Raw genomic sequence first — 17,224 nt, 5'->3', positions numbered from 1 at the left:
GTGTATCAGCAGGAGATGAGGACAAGAGAGTCGGAACAAATCTAATAATCAGCATCAGGTGACTCCCTGCAGCTCAGAGTTAAAGTCCTGGCTGATGGAGCAGCAGTGTGTGTGTGGTGTTTCCAGCTGCTGCACTGACCTCATCATGCAGATGAAGTATGGGAATTATCTTACATCAAACCAGTGTGTGGTCATTTGTATTGTACTGTTCAACTGTTTTAGTTGTTAGATGTGTTCAGCATGTTGGGTTTGATCCGAGGTGTGTTGTCTGATGAAGCAGCACCTGTGTGCTCTGATCTCACTCTGTTGGTTCAGTTAACTGATTCACTGCTCATCAGCTGACTGGACTGTTTACATGGCCGACTGTCTAACGGTTAGACAGGTTAGACTCTAACCTGTCGAATTTACCACAGTGGAGGACAGAGCAGCTGATAGATAACATCTTTAATATGAGTGAGGCCCACAGTGCTGTCACCCAGCAGCACAGTCATGGAGTTACCAGGAGTTTATGTGAAGTGTGTTGTGTCAGGTGCTCATAGGGATGTCACCATTATGGATTTTCTTGGTACGATTATTGTCAGAGAAATAATCACGATATTACGATTATCTATTATGCAAGAATTCATTTCCCAACACTCTGCATGTGTAAAAATCAATTAAATTACATTAGGTCTACTAATTATATACACAAATGTGACTGATGTTGTCTGGCCTGCCCTGAGCGGGTTTCAAACCCGGGCGACGATGCAAACCATTTCACCAATGGTGATCTTTGAATATGTTGGGTGAGGTTTTCATATAAGCCCTTCTGGGTTTCAAACCTCCCCTTTGCACATCCCAGTAATTATGATTGTTCATGTTGTTTTTTATATGATATTGTTTGTGCTAAATAAATAAAAAAAAAAATAAATAAAAAAAAACATTTCACCAAGAGGTCAATGACCACTTGGCAAGTGGCTTAGCACGTCTTTTATGGGTGGGTGAGTTTAACTTCAGTACTGCTAACCGCCACACGCCGTCACTTCTCCTTACTGTTACCTCGAGACTGTGGCTATACCTGCGTACCTCTGTTACCAATACCAATTATTAATCCCCCAAGGGAAATGTTTGAATTGTTTCAGTGATTATTTGTCATCTATACCAAATGTTTAAGTTTGTATTTTATTTTTTTTTATTTTTTTTTTACAAATGACACGCTAACATTTAAATTTCTACCGATTCAATTAACATTGAAGTAACCGTGACATCCCTAATACAGACAGAAAACATGGACGTAACTGCTCAAATGTATTTATACAGATTTCCCTGCATGTCTGTGTCTCACCTGTCCATCTTTGACCTCTCTGAAGCAGTACTTGAACCCAGAGTACTGGGTGTATGTACCGTCCCCCCTCACCGTCTGAGCCTGAACCGGCCTCCCCGCTGGAGCCGGGGCACCCGCTGACCCCGAGGAGGAGGAGGAAGAGGAGGAGGAGGAGGGGGAGGAAGGGGAGGAGATGGTCCGCAGGGTGGGACTGTATCCAGACACCTGTGAGGAGACAGACACAGAACACAGTCCGTCTGTGACACGTTACGTCCAAAATCACTGAGTCATGATAACTGATAACTGATGAGTCCTGACGCTGGAGCACAGAGGCCATGTTAGTGACATCATGTGTTATTCTACATTATAAAACGGAAAGGTGAAATCCGGCGATCTGATTGGTTGTTAACCGTGGTATAATGAGCATATACCACGGCTACTATTCTAAAGCCGGCCCTTATCACAGCGTAGGCTATCACTCCGTCTCAGGCACGTATGACTGGTATGAATGGAAGTTGTTGTCATGTATCCATGACAACGGACTGTTGCAGTCCGTAGCAAAAGACAGTCGGTGTTTTTACGATGTTAAAAAAATGGACTAAAGTATTTGAATTGACATGTTGAAGGTGAACTTTGACCTCCAGAGGGTTAACAATGGTAGAGGGGATTGAGCAGTGACAGAGGAAAAGACCAGATGCAGAGCTACTTGGAGCTATCGTCTGGAGAGGTGGGACTATTTTTTTTTCGCAGTGAGGCTATTTTATTGGATAATATGTATTTCTGGTTGAATAAAACTACATGAAATTGATTGCGTATCCCTCTTTCATATTGTCTTTATTGGTAACCGTTTTATAAAAGCAATATATCACTCCAGTCCGTGGTATATGCTCATTATACCACTCTAAGGGGGAACAACGCCCCTTAGCCGTGGTAGAATGAGCATATACCACGGCCTGGAGTGATATGTTGCTTAATCATCTGCAGACGCTCCTGCCTTTGTCTGTTTGTGCCGGTTTGTTCTGGAGCAAGGAGGAGGAACTGTACCTCTCTGACATTCGTTGCATTTATCTCGTGGCTTAACATGCTACAGCTTTTAGAGCTATGTGGTGATGTCAGCTGCGGCCTACGGCTCGGCCTCTCTAATGTACTTAACATGTTGTGTCCCCGGTAAAAGCTCAGCTGTGTCTGACTGCGGTGCACTCGGCTGGTGTATGTGGAGGCAGTTACTGCTGCAGCGGCCTCGGCCAAATCCAGACTGAAGACCTGTGAGTGTGTGTCACTGCCTCGGCTGCAGCTGCACCTCTACAAACCTTTGACTCGCTCGTTTGGACAAAGACAAAGACGCAGAGCGACCGACGCAACGTGACCAGTAGGGGTGTGACGATACACTCATCTCACGAGAACGAGACGAGACGAGATTTTAAGAAAACTATAATGACAAAATATGACTGGACCAACAGACTTTTATTTAACCGAGTTACACCGAGTTGCATTTTGAAATGTTTTATTCTAACTCTTTACATGCATGATGTAAGCATGAGCTTTTAACTTCTTCTTCCACAAATTGAAACTAAAACTAAAATTTATAAAAGTTAAAATAAAATAAATAAAATTAAATATTCCTTTCTTTTTTTCAAGTGCAAACAATATTATGTGCAGTGTTTCCTCTAGGATTGTCTCAAGTAGTGGCAGCGACCCCCCAGCTGTGACCGAAAAGCACCTAAACCGAGTCGAGTAGAGTTATAACTGTGTAGTGGAAAGGGGTGCAAAGTAGCCTAATGGTAACAGTAGTAGAAACCCTGTTTTAACAAAAAAAAATTACAAAATTAAAAAAATCTCGCGAGACAGATTTTTAACGTGACGAGAAATATCGTAGAGTTTAATCTCGCGAGATCTCGTGGCACGATATCTCGTCACACCCCTAGTGGCCAGCGATTTCAACACAACGTGACATGACACTGGCTGTTTGAAAACCGGTGGGACTGCGGCTGTCCAATCACAGCACGGCATCGGAGCACGTCGACGTTCTCACCTTCACCACCTGGTGGATCTTGATGCTGGCCTCGGGGGGGTGCTGCACTCGGACCTTCACCATGGACGGACCAGGAGCTGCACACACAGAGTATATGATGACAATCAACCAACAATCAATCAATTTGTTTATTTCGGGCATGTCCATTAAATCATCATCATCATCACACTTCATCAAATAATACAACACACATGGCCGAAAGGGAAAGCGGGAGAAGCAAAAGCTGATCTAGTCCCGCCCCCGTTACCCACAGAATAAAATCTTTATCATAATCTTTTCTTTTCTTTTGCTTTTTACATTTTGATATAACATTCTTTTACTTATGACATTTTGACATAACATGTTACAGCAGTAGGTAGTACACAGAGCTGAAGTTTAGCTCTAGACAGTACATACAGATTACGTGTGTGTTTGCACAAGTGTCCATATTTGTCCGTCCTGAGTGAACAACAGTCTCATCTTGTAGCCTGACATGTCACAGAGTCACAGAGTCATAGAATGGTCCAATCAACAGAGAGTAAAGTCCAGTGTACTGATTATGTGTTGTGATGGTGTGAGAGCCATTTGATGCCTTTTTCTTTAATTCATCTTCATCCGTCTCCTCTGCAGCTTTCGCCGCGCTTAGCTTCGCCATATCCTCCCGAGTTTTGGCTACGTCAGCTCGCATTATTGCCACGAACTCGAACATGAATTGCTGAGATGTCAGAGCGCATCCCGACCACAGCACAATATGACGGGAGTTCGGGCTTTCTTGGCCCATATGTCACGGTTCTGTCTCTCCTTCCTCTGTTTGGTTCATGTTTTATTTTGAAGTTCAGTGTCCTGTCTTCCTGTGCTCTCCCTCCTGTGATTACCTCATGCGTCTCACTTGTGTTTTTTAGATTAGCGTTTAGCATTTAACTCTGACTAGGGAAGTCCTGCTCTTAAATGTACTTATTTTGCCTGTTTTTATTCTACTGTATGCACTTTTAGAGGGCCTTTAACACCCTGCAGCACTAGTAGCACTTTCTTGTGTCTTCCTGCAGCACTGTGGCACTCTCTTGTGTTTTTATGTATTGTTTTTATGTATTATTTTACTTCTTTGATGTAAAGCATTTTGGGTACCGTCTGGCTATTGTAAAGTGCTATACAAATAAAACTTGATTGAATTTGATTGTGTTTGATTGCACCTGTGTCTCGTTTCCTTGTGTATTTAAAGGGGAACTATGCAAGTCTGGTCTCTTTTCCTCTGTGTTGCTAACCCTCCTCCCGGTCATGTGCGCTTGTTTTTAAGGAGGCCGGTGAGAAATCAATCAGTAGAGCAGTGGATAACTTTATATATCATAAATGTGTATATTTGTTTAGATTACAGGTTACGGGGCGCGGTTGTGTTGCGGTGCAGCAGATCTTACATGGTTGGTTTTCAGCCAAGAGACGCTAGGTGGAAGGCAGAGAGCCTCCATTCTCCCTGGAACAAGTTACAGGTCATTTATTTCACCATCACAATTACTCTGAAGCTGTTTAATGAAGGTAAAAATGTAGCATAGCTAAGGTAAAAAATCCTGCATAGTGTTTTCCCATTCTCTTTTGTTGGTCCATCTGCTAGATGTTGTGAGTCCATGACGTGTTCCTGTGTTATTCCCTGGGTGTCTCTGTGGTTTCTTCTGTAAGTTTAATAAAATCTTTTTGTTCTATTGTACCTGTTTGCATTGCATCCAGTTACTGAAAACCCTGACGCCATAAGTAGTGAGTAGTCATCTCTCTATTGAGCTGTTTAGTGAGCTTTATACAAATGAAACTGTAAGTATTAAGAACACACTTGGCCCCAGACAACACATTTTTCTGATGATGTACTGCACCAGGACGTGACCTGGACCTGACAAATAAAACAAGTCTCTAGGACAGCCTTCTTCCACCTGCTCAATATTAGGGAATCATAAACATCCTGTCTCAAGAAGAAGCTGAAAAACTATAGTCCATGTGTTTGTTACCTCTAGACTGGATTACTCTGGGATGTTTCAAAAACACAGTGAAAAGCCTCCAGCTGATTCCCAGCGCTGCAGCGACAGCAAGGACAGAGATCACACACATCTCCTCTGTGTAAAGTAGAATCTAAATCCTCTTTCTCACCTATACAAAGGCCAGACTCCAGGGCTGCGTTCCAAAAGCAGGTTGAGTCGCCCTCGCTCACTTGCCCTCGCTCACTTGCCCTCGCTCACTTGCCCTCAGGGGAATCCCTGCCGCCATCATAAGGGCTGTTCCATTTCTCCAAACAGCTGAAGTGAACTTGGTGAGATCGACCCTTGAGGGCTGAGTGATCAAGTCAACATCGATGGTCACTCCAGAGCTGTATATCACCCACAATGCATTGCAGTGGTGCACGAAAAATACGTCCATGCGGTGGCGATAATGAACCTCAAGCACCAGTTGTGTGTTTACCACCAAAGAAGAAAATAAATGAAAGGGGTCAGTAAATATTCAATTCAATAAACTAGTTCAGCAGTGACATGTCAGAACAAACTATTTACAAGTGGTCGGCTAGTAGAGATATATAATAGGCAAACTTATTAGTCACAAAAAAAAACCGTGTCTAAAGAGCCTTAATCTGACGTTTCATATTCACATAGTCGCTGTGCCTGAGTTGATGTAGTTTAATTAGGCATTTTAATCAGGATGTGACGTAATGGCAAGGGCTGAGGGCAAGTGAGCGAGGGAAACTCAGCCCTCCACTCTGCTCTCTAAACGCAGCTCTGCTTGTGGTTCCTGCCGTTTCCAGGATCAGAGCCTCGAGTTCTCAGGTTCTTCTCCTGTGGAACCAGCTCCAGTCTGGGTTCAGGAGGCAGACGCCGTCTCTACAGTAACAACCAGGATTAGAACGGTTCTCTTTGCTAATGTTCATAACTAGAGCGCTACTTGTGGGACAAATAAAGTTGATTTGATTTGATTTGATTTGATTGTGCTTCTTTCTTGCAGCACCATGAAGTAGGGCATCATGGTCCTGTCTTGGACAATTTCATTCAAGGGATAGTTCACCCAAAATTCAAATTTCCCTCATTATCTCCTCCCCCTCATGTGGACTAAGGGCTGTATTGAAGCCCCGAAATGCGAAATTGTCCCGAAAAAAATTCTATAAAAGTCTATATTTCAAGCTTGTTTGTAGCGGAAGCTCCTCTTCTTGGTCCAACGTCCAAATTTGACGAACCGGGAAGAGGAGCTTCGAGAAGCTTCCGCTACAAAACAAGCTTGAAAAACAGACTTATTTAATTTTTTTCGGGACAATTTCACATTTCGGGGCTTCAATACAAGACGGACATTACATACGAGCACTATGGAGGTATTTGGATGTTTTTTAGTGTGTCTTTTTGGACGAGGAAAAGTGAGCACCATTCACAACCATTATATGGACATGCAGTGCTGCACGGAGCCCCCCGTAACTCAGAGAAGCCACGGAGGACTCTGAAACTTCTCCCAGCCCTTAGTCCACATGAGGGGGAGTTCCTAGATAATGAGTGAAATTTCAATTTTGGGTGGACTATCCCTTTAAATGGTGCGAGGTGTCATTCCTACAATTTAATGTTGCTAAAACCAAAGACATGCGGTTTGACTTTCATAGGAATCCACCTACTGTACCATGTAACCATCTATCATAACGGGGTCACCATGGAGACAGTCAGTATAAGTACCTGGGAACTATTCTGGACAACAAAAAAGTTCAACTAAAGATTGTTCTATTTAAGGAAGCTGAGGACTTTTCATACTGAGGGCTCAATATCAATGTTTTACTCATCATTTGTTGAGTCTATTTACATTCTCTATGACCTGTTGGTTTGGAAATCTTAGCCTTGTTAATAAAAACAGGTTGGAAGTTAGTTAGATAATCAATGTGCTGTAGCTCTAAATGATCTAAGCATCAGGTGTATTTAGTTGTATTTAGTGGTTGTTTGCTGTTTTTTTTTACCTTCTGAAGGTGTATACTTATACTTACTTATTTATCTTTCATTGTTTTTGAGTACTCTGTCCTAATCATGTCGATACAGCTGTTTTTGTGCAATGGTATGTTTGTATTGTTTGTTAAGTGGATGTATGTGTTTTTACTGGTGGCAAAGTAGTTTCCCCTTGGGGATCAATAAAGTTTTCTATCTATCTATCTATCTATCTATCTATCTATCTATCTATCTATCTATCTATCTATCTATCTATCTATCTATCTATCTATCTATCTATCTATCTATTTGGAGGGCTAAGGCCAACCCTCAACATCCTCTATAGAAACAGTTTTAGTTTTGGCCTTCTCCGGGAAGGCAAGATTTCTGAGATCATTCATTCCATCAGCTGTTAAACATCTTAATTAGCTGTAGTTGTATTTTATGTTAAATTGTTGATGACATTTATGTGTTAATTGTATTTTTGTATTCATACTATTTTTACTGTTCTTTAGTGTTTTTATGTGTTTGATTGATTGTGAGAGTGGCTGCTGTAAACCCAATGCCCCTTGAGGACAATAAAGATTTAATTTAATTTCAATTCAATTCAAGTCAAGTCAATTCTGTGTCTCCCGTTATACTGCTACTGCTGGACTCTCTCTGTAAGAGAGTTAAGCCTCGACTTCACCCTGTGCAGTGCCCTCGGATAATCTGTACAATGAGATTATAGAATTAAAAAAAGAATTAAGAGCTGCTGATCCAGGTGAATGCTGTGGAGATGACCACAGATTACATTTCTCCTCCCTCGGATGAGTATTGTTATACAGTAACAGATGAATGAGTTTCAATTTGTTCAAATCATAAATTTATTCCATACTCCAAAAATCCGAGGATCAGTCTTTCAAGACAAAGTTACTCAAATCTGACATCATCTTCTCACACTTTGAAGGTAAAGCGTCTCAGAGAGGGTCTGCTTTATAAACACAGGTTCTGTTTACAGCACTGTGGAGGTTTTTGTTTTCTATGGTTCTATGGTTTATGTTTGTTCTGTCTCTACTTGTTTATATCGTCAAAATAACTTCAATGACTGAATCCTGGGAGTCCTCGTTGCCTCAGTGAACATGAAACTCCTGTTATAGTCTTGGATGTGGTGTGTTGTGGCAGATGTTGGAACAGAAGACATGGTTGAACTTTGTTGGTGCTGCAGATAAGGCATGAAGACCTCCAGTGGCTGCAATTGACCTCTGGCTAAGCCCCGCCCCCTCCACTCACTCGGACAAACAGTCAACATTCGGTGACAGTTGCTATGGCAACAGCTGTCACAGTAGAGACATTTCACAGGAGGCAAGTGATGATTTTTGGAGACAGAAAGATTAAATATCATCTGGAAGTCACCAAAACTTCACTTAACTTTACTGCTAAGGCTGTCGGTTGCCGCGAAACAGCGATAGCGACGGGCTCATTTCTGTTAGCCTGTCTATGGAGTTTTACATTATACGTTAGCATTAAGCTAGCAGGCTTTATGCTTAGTTGTGATGCTGGCTAACATCTAAACATCTCTGACAATATGTTTCCTCAAATACGTTGTTGACTTAACTTAGAACAGATGTAGACATCCTTGTTAAGTTTATCCACGTTTAGTTGGTGTTGTGGTCTAACTTACTGCATAACTTTATCCAGAGCAGACACTTCTCTGGGTTGAGATGTGGCTGGGAAAAGGTAAAAAAAAAAATCCCCCCCGTGGCCTCTCAGGATACCTAGTGTGGGAGTTGCATGTACCCCATGAACACCGTTTGACCATTTTAAACTTAAAATGTCAAGAAAAAACATATAAAAACGAATGAAAACTGACTAACTGCAATGCATTTCAATGGACGAGGAAGCAGAGAATGTCCGAGTGTATGGGCTAGCTATGCACACTGTGATTGGCTCATCGCATTTGGGGGCGTGGCTTAGCCAGAGGTCAATTCTGAATGAAACTAAACAGCAGCAGATCATCACCAGGACCAAACTGGAAATGTTTATCTGATCAGAGTCTCACCTCCGGCCCTCGTGGCGTCCTGGCTGTGGCCCAGCGGCAGCAGGAACTCCGACTGGGTCAGCTCCTGATTGGTCGCCATGTCGGGGAAGAGCGGGGGTTTGACGATCTCGTTGGTGGAAGATGGAGAGGCCGCGGCGAGGGCGGCGGCCGCGGCGGAGGTGGGGGCGACGGGGATCTGGCAAAACTTCCCAGTGAAGGTGGGCGGACAGAGGCAGCGGTCCTTCTGCAGACAGACGCCCCCGTTCTTACAGAGCAGCGGGCAGAGGACTGCAAGACACGGAGCACACACAGCATCGTTACTACAGGATCATTTAAATAAAACAATAACCAGGCTTGTTATTAGTGAGGGAAACAGTGGAATAATAATAAATACCAATAAGAAAATAGAAAAGACTGTTACATAAGAACAGCAAAGATAAAACACAAGGAAAACATCATGTGCCACTTGCCCGGCCTGAGGGGGTACGGCCCGGCCCGAGGGGGTACGGCCCGGCCCGAGGGGGTACGGCCAAAACAATGTCAGAGGCCCAGATACACAGAGGATCTCAAATCAACTGCTGCCCTTTACCTGCCATTTCTAATTGTTTACATTACTATCATCATTCAGTAAATCATTACTGATGGCTGAATAAACCATGTGTGGTGGTTGCTCCTCATTCTCTATTCACATATTTGCTCCAGTGTTGTTGAACATAACATAATCATCATATAGGTCTGTGTCTGTCTATCATCTGGCTACCCTCTAGTATGACACAACTAAATACCCACAATCCTCAGCTGCTGGCAGAGAGTTCAAACTGCTGATTCGGTAGTTGCAGGCTTGTACAAAACATGTCACCATGGTTACTTAAAGCACTATGGACATCACAAAGTCACAGGATGTGATGTAAGATGTAAGATTTAGTACTCTGGTTGAAAAGTGCAACTGTCTGCTACCTGTGTCGTAAATAGAACTGTACCCTTTATCCCTGGAGAAGCACAGTAGCCTACGTGGATTTTTTTTTGACAAGTTGGTGCCATTGACGTTGCCGTTGCCGATACCTGTGCTGTTAAATGTGCCGGTGCCGTTGCCAAGCAAAGAGGGTTTTGTGTGTCCCCGCCCCGGAGCTCTGGGGCTCTGTGCTGGTCGGCCGTGCAGCCCAGCGCTGGGCAGGGAGACTGGGCTTCAGCTCGTACTTAGAAAAACTACATAGTGTTGGTGTTCATATCCTTCCTCTGGTGTTCGGGTCACCTGTGACCCGTTTTCAAGTTTTAAATGCATAGAAGTATCACATAAATTTGTTTATAGAATCAAGACTTTTTGACTTTGTCAGGAACCTCTATTTAAACAAAATAAAACAAAAACAAATTCACAAAGTTCTAAAATGCTCTGGTGAAAATTGTTACATTTGTGGTGTCCGGGTCAATTTTGACCCGGTTATAACGATAAGAACAATAATTACAGTTAAAACTGAAATCATAAGTGCAACACAAACCTTTTCGTGGATAAGGAGCCTAACAACGTAACCAAGAGATGAGAAACAAATGGGATGATAAATAATTGTTTTTAGTGTGTTTTACAGCTGATTTGAGACTCGGGTCAAAACCGACCCTAACACCATAGATGGCAGCAGAAAGCTGACAAGAGGAAGGGTCAATTGAAGTCAAGGGTCATACTGACAAAAAAGACCCAGGGGCCCACACCAAAAAATACTAAAACCAATATTTTCATGGATAAGGAAGCCTAACAACATAACCAAGAGATGAGAAACAAATGGGATGATAAATAATTGTTTTAGTGTGTTTTACAGCTGATTTAAGACTCAGGTCAAAACTGACTCTAACACCATAGATGGAGCAGAAAGCTGACAAGAGGAAGGTTCAATTGAAGCCAAGGGTCATACTGACAAAAAAGACCCAGGGGCCCACACCAAAAAATACTAAAACTAATATTTTCATGGATAAGGAAGCCTAACAATGTAATCAAGAGAAGAAAAATAAATTGGATGAAAAACAAATGTATTTAGTGTATTTTACAGCTGATTTAAAATACGGGTCAAAACTGACCCGAAACACCATAGATGGCAGTAAAAAGCTGACACAAGACGAGGGATATAGAACCTATAGACAATTTATCATCAACATCTTCCTGTAGATCGTATGAAACTGTCTCCTTTAGTTAGGAGAATGTGAACAAAACAAGAGAGTTTGTTCCATGTCCAGCAGAAACTCAACCAGTGATTCAGTCACTGACGAGTGAAGAACTCTACGGTTCTGGAAAGCATTCATGTGTTCTGGATGCTGGATTCAGATCGTGATTAAACGCTATAAATCCTCAACACTGACTTAAGAGTTTTTATTTTCTTCTTCACATGTGTTCCATCTGAAAGTGACATTAAAATAACAGTTTGACCTTTTCACATTTAACATGAATTTGTGTTGTGCTCAGAGCGATCAAATAAAAGTAAGAGTGCACGTCATGCATCAGTTCACACTCAGACCAAACAGGCTCCATCTCTCACACACACACACACACACACACACACACGGTCGCCAACACCAACACACATCCATCATGTTTACAGTCGCTGTGGAAACCCGGTGGAAGCTGTGCAACAACACTGGGTCCTGTGTGAGGTCAGGTGATGTGTGGCTGTGAAACAAAGCCGCTGCTCTGACGGGACGAGAGGTGAAAGTGGACCAGACGCCAACACAGCCCGCCAGCCACTTCCTACTTCCTGTCTGAGCCCGTTCAACAGGATGTTGGTGCATTGTTAACTAGATTTCAGCTAATGAGTCGATAACACGCCGAGGTCTCAGCGGCAGGAAGGAAACCTGCAGCTTTCAAAGAAGGGCTGTGCTAAAATACTGGTTTTTAGCTGGGATTCAGTCATGGGAGTGAAAAGAATCAATCTAACAGAATAAGAAAATAAAATGTGGGGATATAACCAGTAATAAATAATAAACAATAGTAGGCCTAGTGTCGGCATAGTGTTATATTCCTGCTTCACTCAGCCACTAACACACAGGCTGTTTGCAACCGGTGTAGCAGTGGGGACTGGAATGGCAATTTCAATCCTGTTGTGTTTCAACCACTTGAGATGTCCCCACACCCTGCCTTTTCCTCCAAGATATCAGGCCTTCTTGTGTATTAACTAGGGCTGTCAAACGATTAATTTTTCTAATCGCGATTAATCGCATTTTTTCCATAGTTAACTCGCGATTAATCTCTATTAAAAATATTATATATGGCGCTTTGGACTTTCAACACTCCAAAGTGTTATAATCTCTAGACAAACAACTTTTAGACCAGACCTAGCAGGCCTAGTACCTAATCATAACACATGATGCATGAAACTCACACAGAATTGAAACGAATTGCATCCAGTGGAAATTGCCCGTTACTTTGCTACGCCTCTGCCTGGCCATGTGCATTTGTTGACAACAGAAGCCGTCAAAAAATGAATGGATGGAGCTGTGGATGTATGTTAGACTGTGTATATTTGTGTAGCAACCAACTTGAAGGTGCCTTACCGCCACCTACTGGACTGGAGGTCCCACACTCCAGTCCTCCAGTCCAGCAGACAGAGGACAAAATGGGCCGCAATTAACCGCGATTAAAAAATTTAATCGCGTTAATTTTTAAAATTAATCTCATCGCGATTAACGCGTTAACTCTGACAGCCCTAGTATTAACCATTTGTGAGTTGTAATATAAGTTTCACCCTCTCTATGTTTGAGTTAACCAGCCCACTGTTGTTTTCCTATGGGAACCCACCGGGTGGTCAGCTCCTTCAGGACACCTCAAATAGGAAAACAATAGAACTAGGGGGATATCAGTTCCTGTAAGGTGTGAAATCCAGGGCCCCTACTAGACCAAAAGGCCCTTTAAAGACCCCTGAGAGGTGGTAGCCTACCTAAGGAAAATGTAGATGTTACTTGGTGCTCTGGGTCTTTCCTTTACCACCACCGCTCGGGTGAGGACTGACTTTTCCTTGCAAGGAAATAAAAACTTGTTGGCCGGCAGAAGTCTCTATTTCATTATTTCATGAAAGGCCATGACTGCACTTTAAAAATTGACTGCTGCACTTTAGAAACTGTGCAATATTGAATTTTATTGTCCCATTGTTGTTGATTGTGTGTATGTCTTTTTTTTAATCTTTATTGATGTTTTTAACCACATGGAGGTTTGCATTTAAATTTCATTTATACCTTGGTATGAATGACAATAAAGGAATTCAATTCACCAACAGCAAACCGCAAAAGAATTTCCACAACAGGACACAGGTGGAAATTGTGTTCCTGGGGTTTTAAATATATTATTATTAAATCTAAGGATACAATAATGATTAATAATTTAAGTGAAGAGTATAAATTGGTTTGGACATTCAGACAAAAGGATAACATTTGATCATTTTCCAGTGCAACAAAACACCAGTTACCCTGCAGTCATATTAAAGCCAGTTAATGAAATCACCATGAGAGAGGAATGAAGTGTTTATAAAGGTGTTGACATGAAGGTGTCACTGAACATTGGAGACAGACAGCAGGGACACTCACACAGTCCTCTCAGCTAAAGTGTGTTCTGCTTCTGTGGATCAGTGATTTTGTGCAGTAATAATGAGGGTTTCTACACTTTTCACACCAGTACACAGCGGTTAAATCAGAGTCTACACAGAGAAAGACAGAGAGAAGCTCCTCCTCACAAGGTGATGGTCTTTTTGACTTCACTGTTCCCAAGTAATCCACACATAGAAAGAAATCAAAACATGTACGTATGTCCATAAATGAATAAAGTGAAATGACACAGGGAATAAGTATTGAAGAAAAGGAGGAGGAGCAGAAAGGAATAAAAGAGAAGAAAGCAGCAGGAATCTGTCCTCCTGTCTCATTAATATCAGCTGCTTTAGTCCTGAGTGATGCTTATGAAAAGGTTTGTCATCACCAAGGTGTCAGACAAGAAGCATGTGGGTTACAGACGTGTTTCTAAACCCCTGAATGCACCGCTCGCTGGGGCCTGAAGTGAAAAGACAGAACATAAGTTGACCATAAAGCCACGAGCAGGTGCTGCTGCAAGATTTCTTAGAAAAAAGAAAACGTTTCCAAGAGCCAAGGAGCACCGACAGGGAGCTTTAGACTGACCTGGAATCAGCAGATAAACAATGAGTGATGGACGCAACCTCCATGGCCTCTGTGCAGCTCACCATGCAAGACTGTTGATGCCGTCAGTACTGTACTTATAAGTGACAACCATCATTCTGCCTGGCTTCCTCTGTGTTTACCAGTGACAGCAGATGTCATCCATACAAACAGAGAAGAACAAAAAACGAGAGATTTGAATGAGAAATAAAGAGATTTATATCTCCACCGAGATACTTTGGAATCGCTACAGCTTCACGGCAGTGCTGATGGAGAACAGTGATGTGGAGGGGCAGAGCAGCACGGTCCAGCAGAGTCACCTCAACCTCCTCCGGCAGCTTCTTATGCTGCGTTCGATTGCGCTCGGAACTCGGAAAGATCCGGGTCGGAAATTCCGACTTCCGAGGTAAATGCGTTTCATTGCGCAACCTCGGAAAACATGGCCGGCCACAGTAAGCTGATGTCTTTCGAGCATCAAAAAGTAGCTACTGCTGGGGAAGAACATTAGCTGCATGGGGGAGAGAGAGAAAGAGAAACGCCACTTCTGCAACACACAGTCTTGAACGCAGCAGCGAGGGGAATCCTGCATGTGTCGTAGCGAGCCGTGCAGAAGTCAACTCTTGGAACTAGGCGATATTCCCTTTTTCATAACCTCTCCCTTGCTTAATTGTCTAGGTTGGAAAATAAATAGCCTAAATAAATAAATACCTCTCGCGGTGTGCGACGCCGTATTGCTGTGACGTAATTCTGACCGACTCGGGCTGCTTCGATCCCACCGAGTTCCCGACTTCAAGGGCCATTCTGTTGCATTTTTCCGATTCGGAGGTCGGATCTTTCCGAGTTCCAAGTGCAATCGAATGCAGCATTAGCCTTTCCTGCTCGAGTCATCGCCCCCACACACACACACACACAGCAGAGGAGACTGGGCAGACAGGCATGTGTTCCTCTGGCTGATCTTCACCTCCTGACAGCAGGGAACAAGGACCCATGGAGCTGCTGATCCAGCAGATCATGCACCGAAGCTTAGCTGTCAGTGGTCTGGACCCTAGTCCGGTGGGGGGGGGTTGTACTTGGGATTGCATTTTGATTCTTGGGCCATGACTGTTCGTCTGTCTGGAGAACACATGACCACACTGGCCCGACGGGATGCATCATGTATTGAGTGTTGTTCAGCCTGCTCTGCACTGAGGCTGCTGCTGCTCCACAGGTTCCACATGCAGCAGTTATCAGTGTAGTTGCACTAGTGAGACATGGCTGGCCCAGGTACTGTATCTCTACATACCCTTCTCCAACTAAATGATCTGAATACCTATATCTGTGTGCAGCGATGGGAATAACCGTGTTATGAAATAACGGTAACACTTTACTTGAATAGGTATTCATAAGATTGACATAAAACCGTCATAACCATGACATAACAGCTGTCATAAACATCAATGAATACTTATGACAGCTGTCGTTAAGTGTCATTCGGTAAGTTATGTCACTTTTGATGCAAAGTTGACATTGTTTGAGATGTTTTTGTTCTGACAACTTGACATAATTTTTAAAGTTTGTCCATTAGGTCTGCTATGACAGTTTAAATTGTCTTTATGTCAAGTTGTCAGAACAAAAACATCTCAAACAATGTCAACTTTGCATCAAAAGTGACATAACTTACCGAATGACACTTAACGACAGCTGTCATAAGTATTCATTGATGTTTATGACAGCTGTTATGTCAATCTTATGAATACCTATTCAAGTAAAGTGTTACCGAAATAACAGTACTACTACTTTTCTCAGTAACGAGTAATCAAAAAAGTTTATAACACCGTTACAGTTACTGACAATAAAATGTACCGTTACTTGACTCAAGAAGTCCCGTCACAAAATAATACATCGGTTTAAGTGTGAGTTATATGCACTTTTTTTTCAGTCCATCAAGTGAGTGAGTTGGTTAGTTCCAAATAAAGGAGAGATTAGGGTAATGGTTAGGGGAGTTGGGGGGTCGAGTCCAAGTATTTGAGCATTTTATAAAAAAAGTAATGCAATAGTTTCTTTCCTGGTAATAAGTTACTTTTAGGGGAAAGTAACTAGTGACTATAACTAATTACTGTACTTATTACTAATGTGCCCGACACTGTTTGTGTGCAAACTTTGTATGTGAAAGTTTGTCTCTTCTACAAGTAACTCTGGTAAAACACACACACACACAAACAGATGTTGCACATGTGCGTGTGTGTGTCAGTGTAAACATAGTGACCTAATTATTATCCTCCTGGATGCCGCCCACAGATGGACTGCATCAGATTGGAAGAGGAGGAGGTTTCAGGAGGTAACTGGGTCAAAAAGAGAGAAAGCAGAGAGCTAGTTAAAAAAAGGAGAGTACATGTAGGCATAAACAAGGAGAGATTAAAGAGATGAAATGATATAAACACAGATGATGTGACAGAGGATTAACAGAACCAAAACACCAAACTCTCAGGAATGAGTCGATAAAAAGTGATAACAACTAATTCAGCTCTGACAGCTGATTAAAGGGACATTGCGTAACTTCTCCTGTTATCTATTCACGAAAATCGATTATTTCGTTCAAAAGTCTGTTTTTAATCCCCCCATCAACAAACTGAAGTGCTCCGGTAAGCTCTGAATTTGCCGTTCAGTGGCAGCGTGACGGTAGGAAACCACGGAAACTCAGTCACCGCGGTAACGCAGTGAGGAGGAATGGAGCGCTACACTGATGCTGCATTCACCTGCAGTCGGGCAGACGGCCGTCGCTAACAAACCAGATGTCATTTTAGTCACAGAAGTCCAGAGAAAGACGGTAAAACGTGGGTCAGGTAAAC

The 17,224-nt window shown here is 42.6% G+C and overlaps 1 protein-coding gene across 1 annotated transcript in view; it reads right to left on the bottom strand.

The window, feature by feature from the left end:
• ltbp4 (latent transforming growth factor beta binding protein 4) overlaps nucleotides 1–17,224 on the bottom strand; it is a 104,481-nt gene that overhangs the window by 51,918 nt on the left and 35,339 nt on the right. The window contains exons 6-8 of the mRNA XM_085796719.1: nucleotides 9,279–9,545; nucleotides 3,336–3,412; nucleotides 1,325–1,528 (exon numbers count right to left, since the gene is read on the bottom strand). Coding sequence (XP_085652845.1) covers nucleotides 1,325–1,528; nucleotides 3,336–3,412; nucleotides 9,279–9,545 — 548 coding nt within the window. The remainder of the gene's footprint in view (nucleotides 1–1,324; nucleotides 1,529–3,335; nucleotides 3,413–9,278; nucleotides 9,546–17,224) is intronic.

The sequence above is a fragment of the Trachurus japonicus genome, chromosome 13 (genome assembly GCF_045865225.1).
Source record: "Trachurus japonicus isolate A0001 chromosome 13, Traja_1.0".
In the NCBI taxonomy this organism is placed as follows: Eukaryota; Metazoa; Chordata; class Actinopteri; order Carangiformes; family Carangidae; genus Trachurus; species Trachurus japonicus.
The sequence above is the reverse complement of the archived record's forward strand: the minus strand, read 5'-3'. Positions and strand labels throughout refer to the sequence as shown.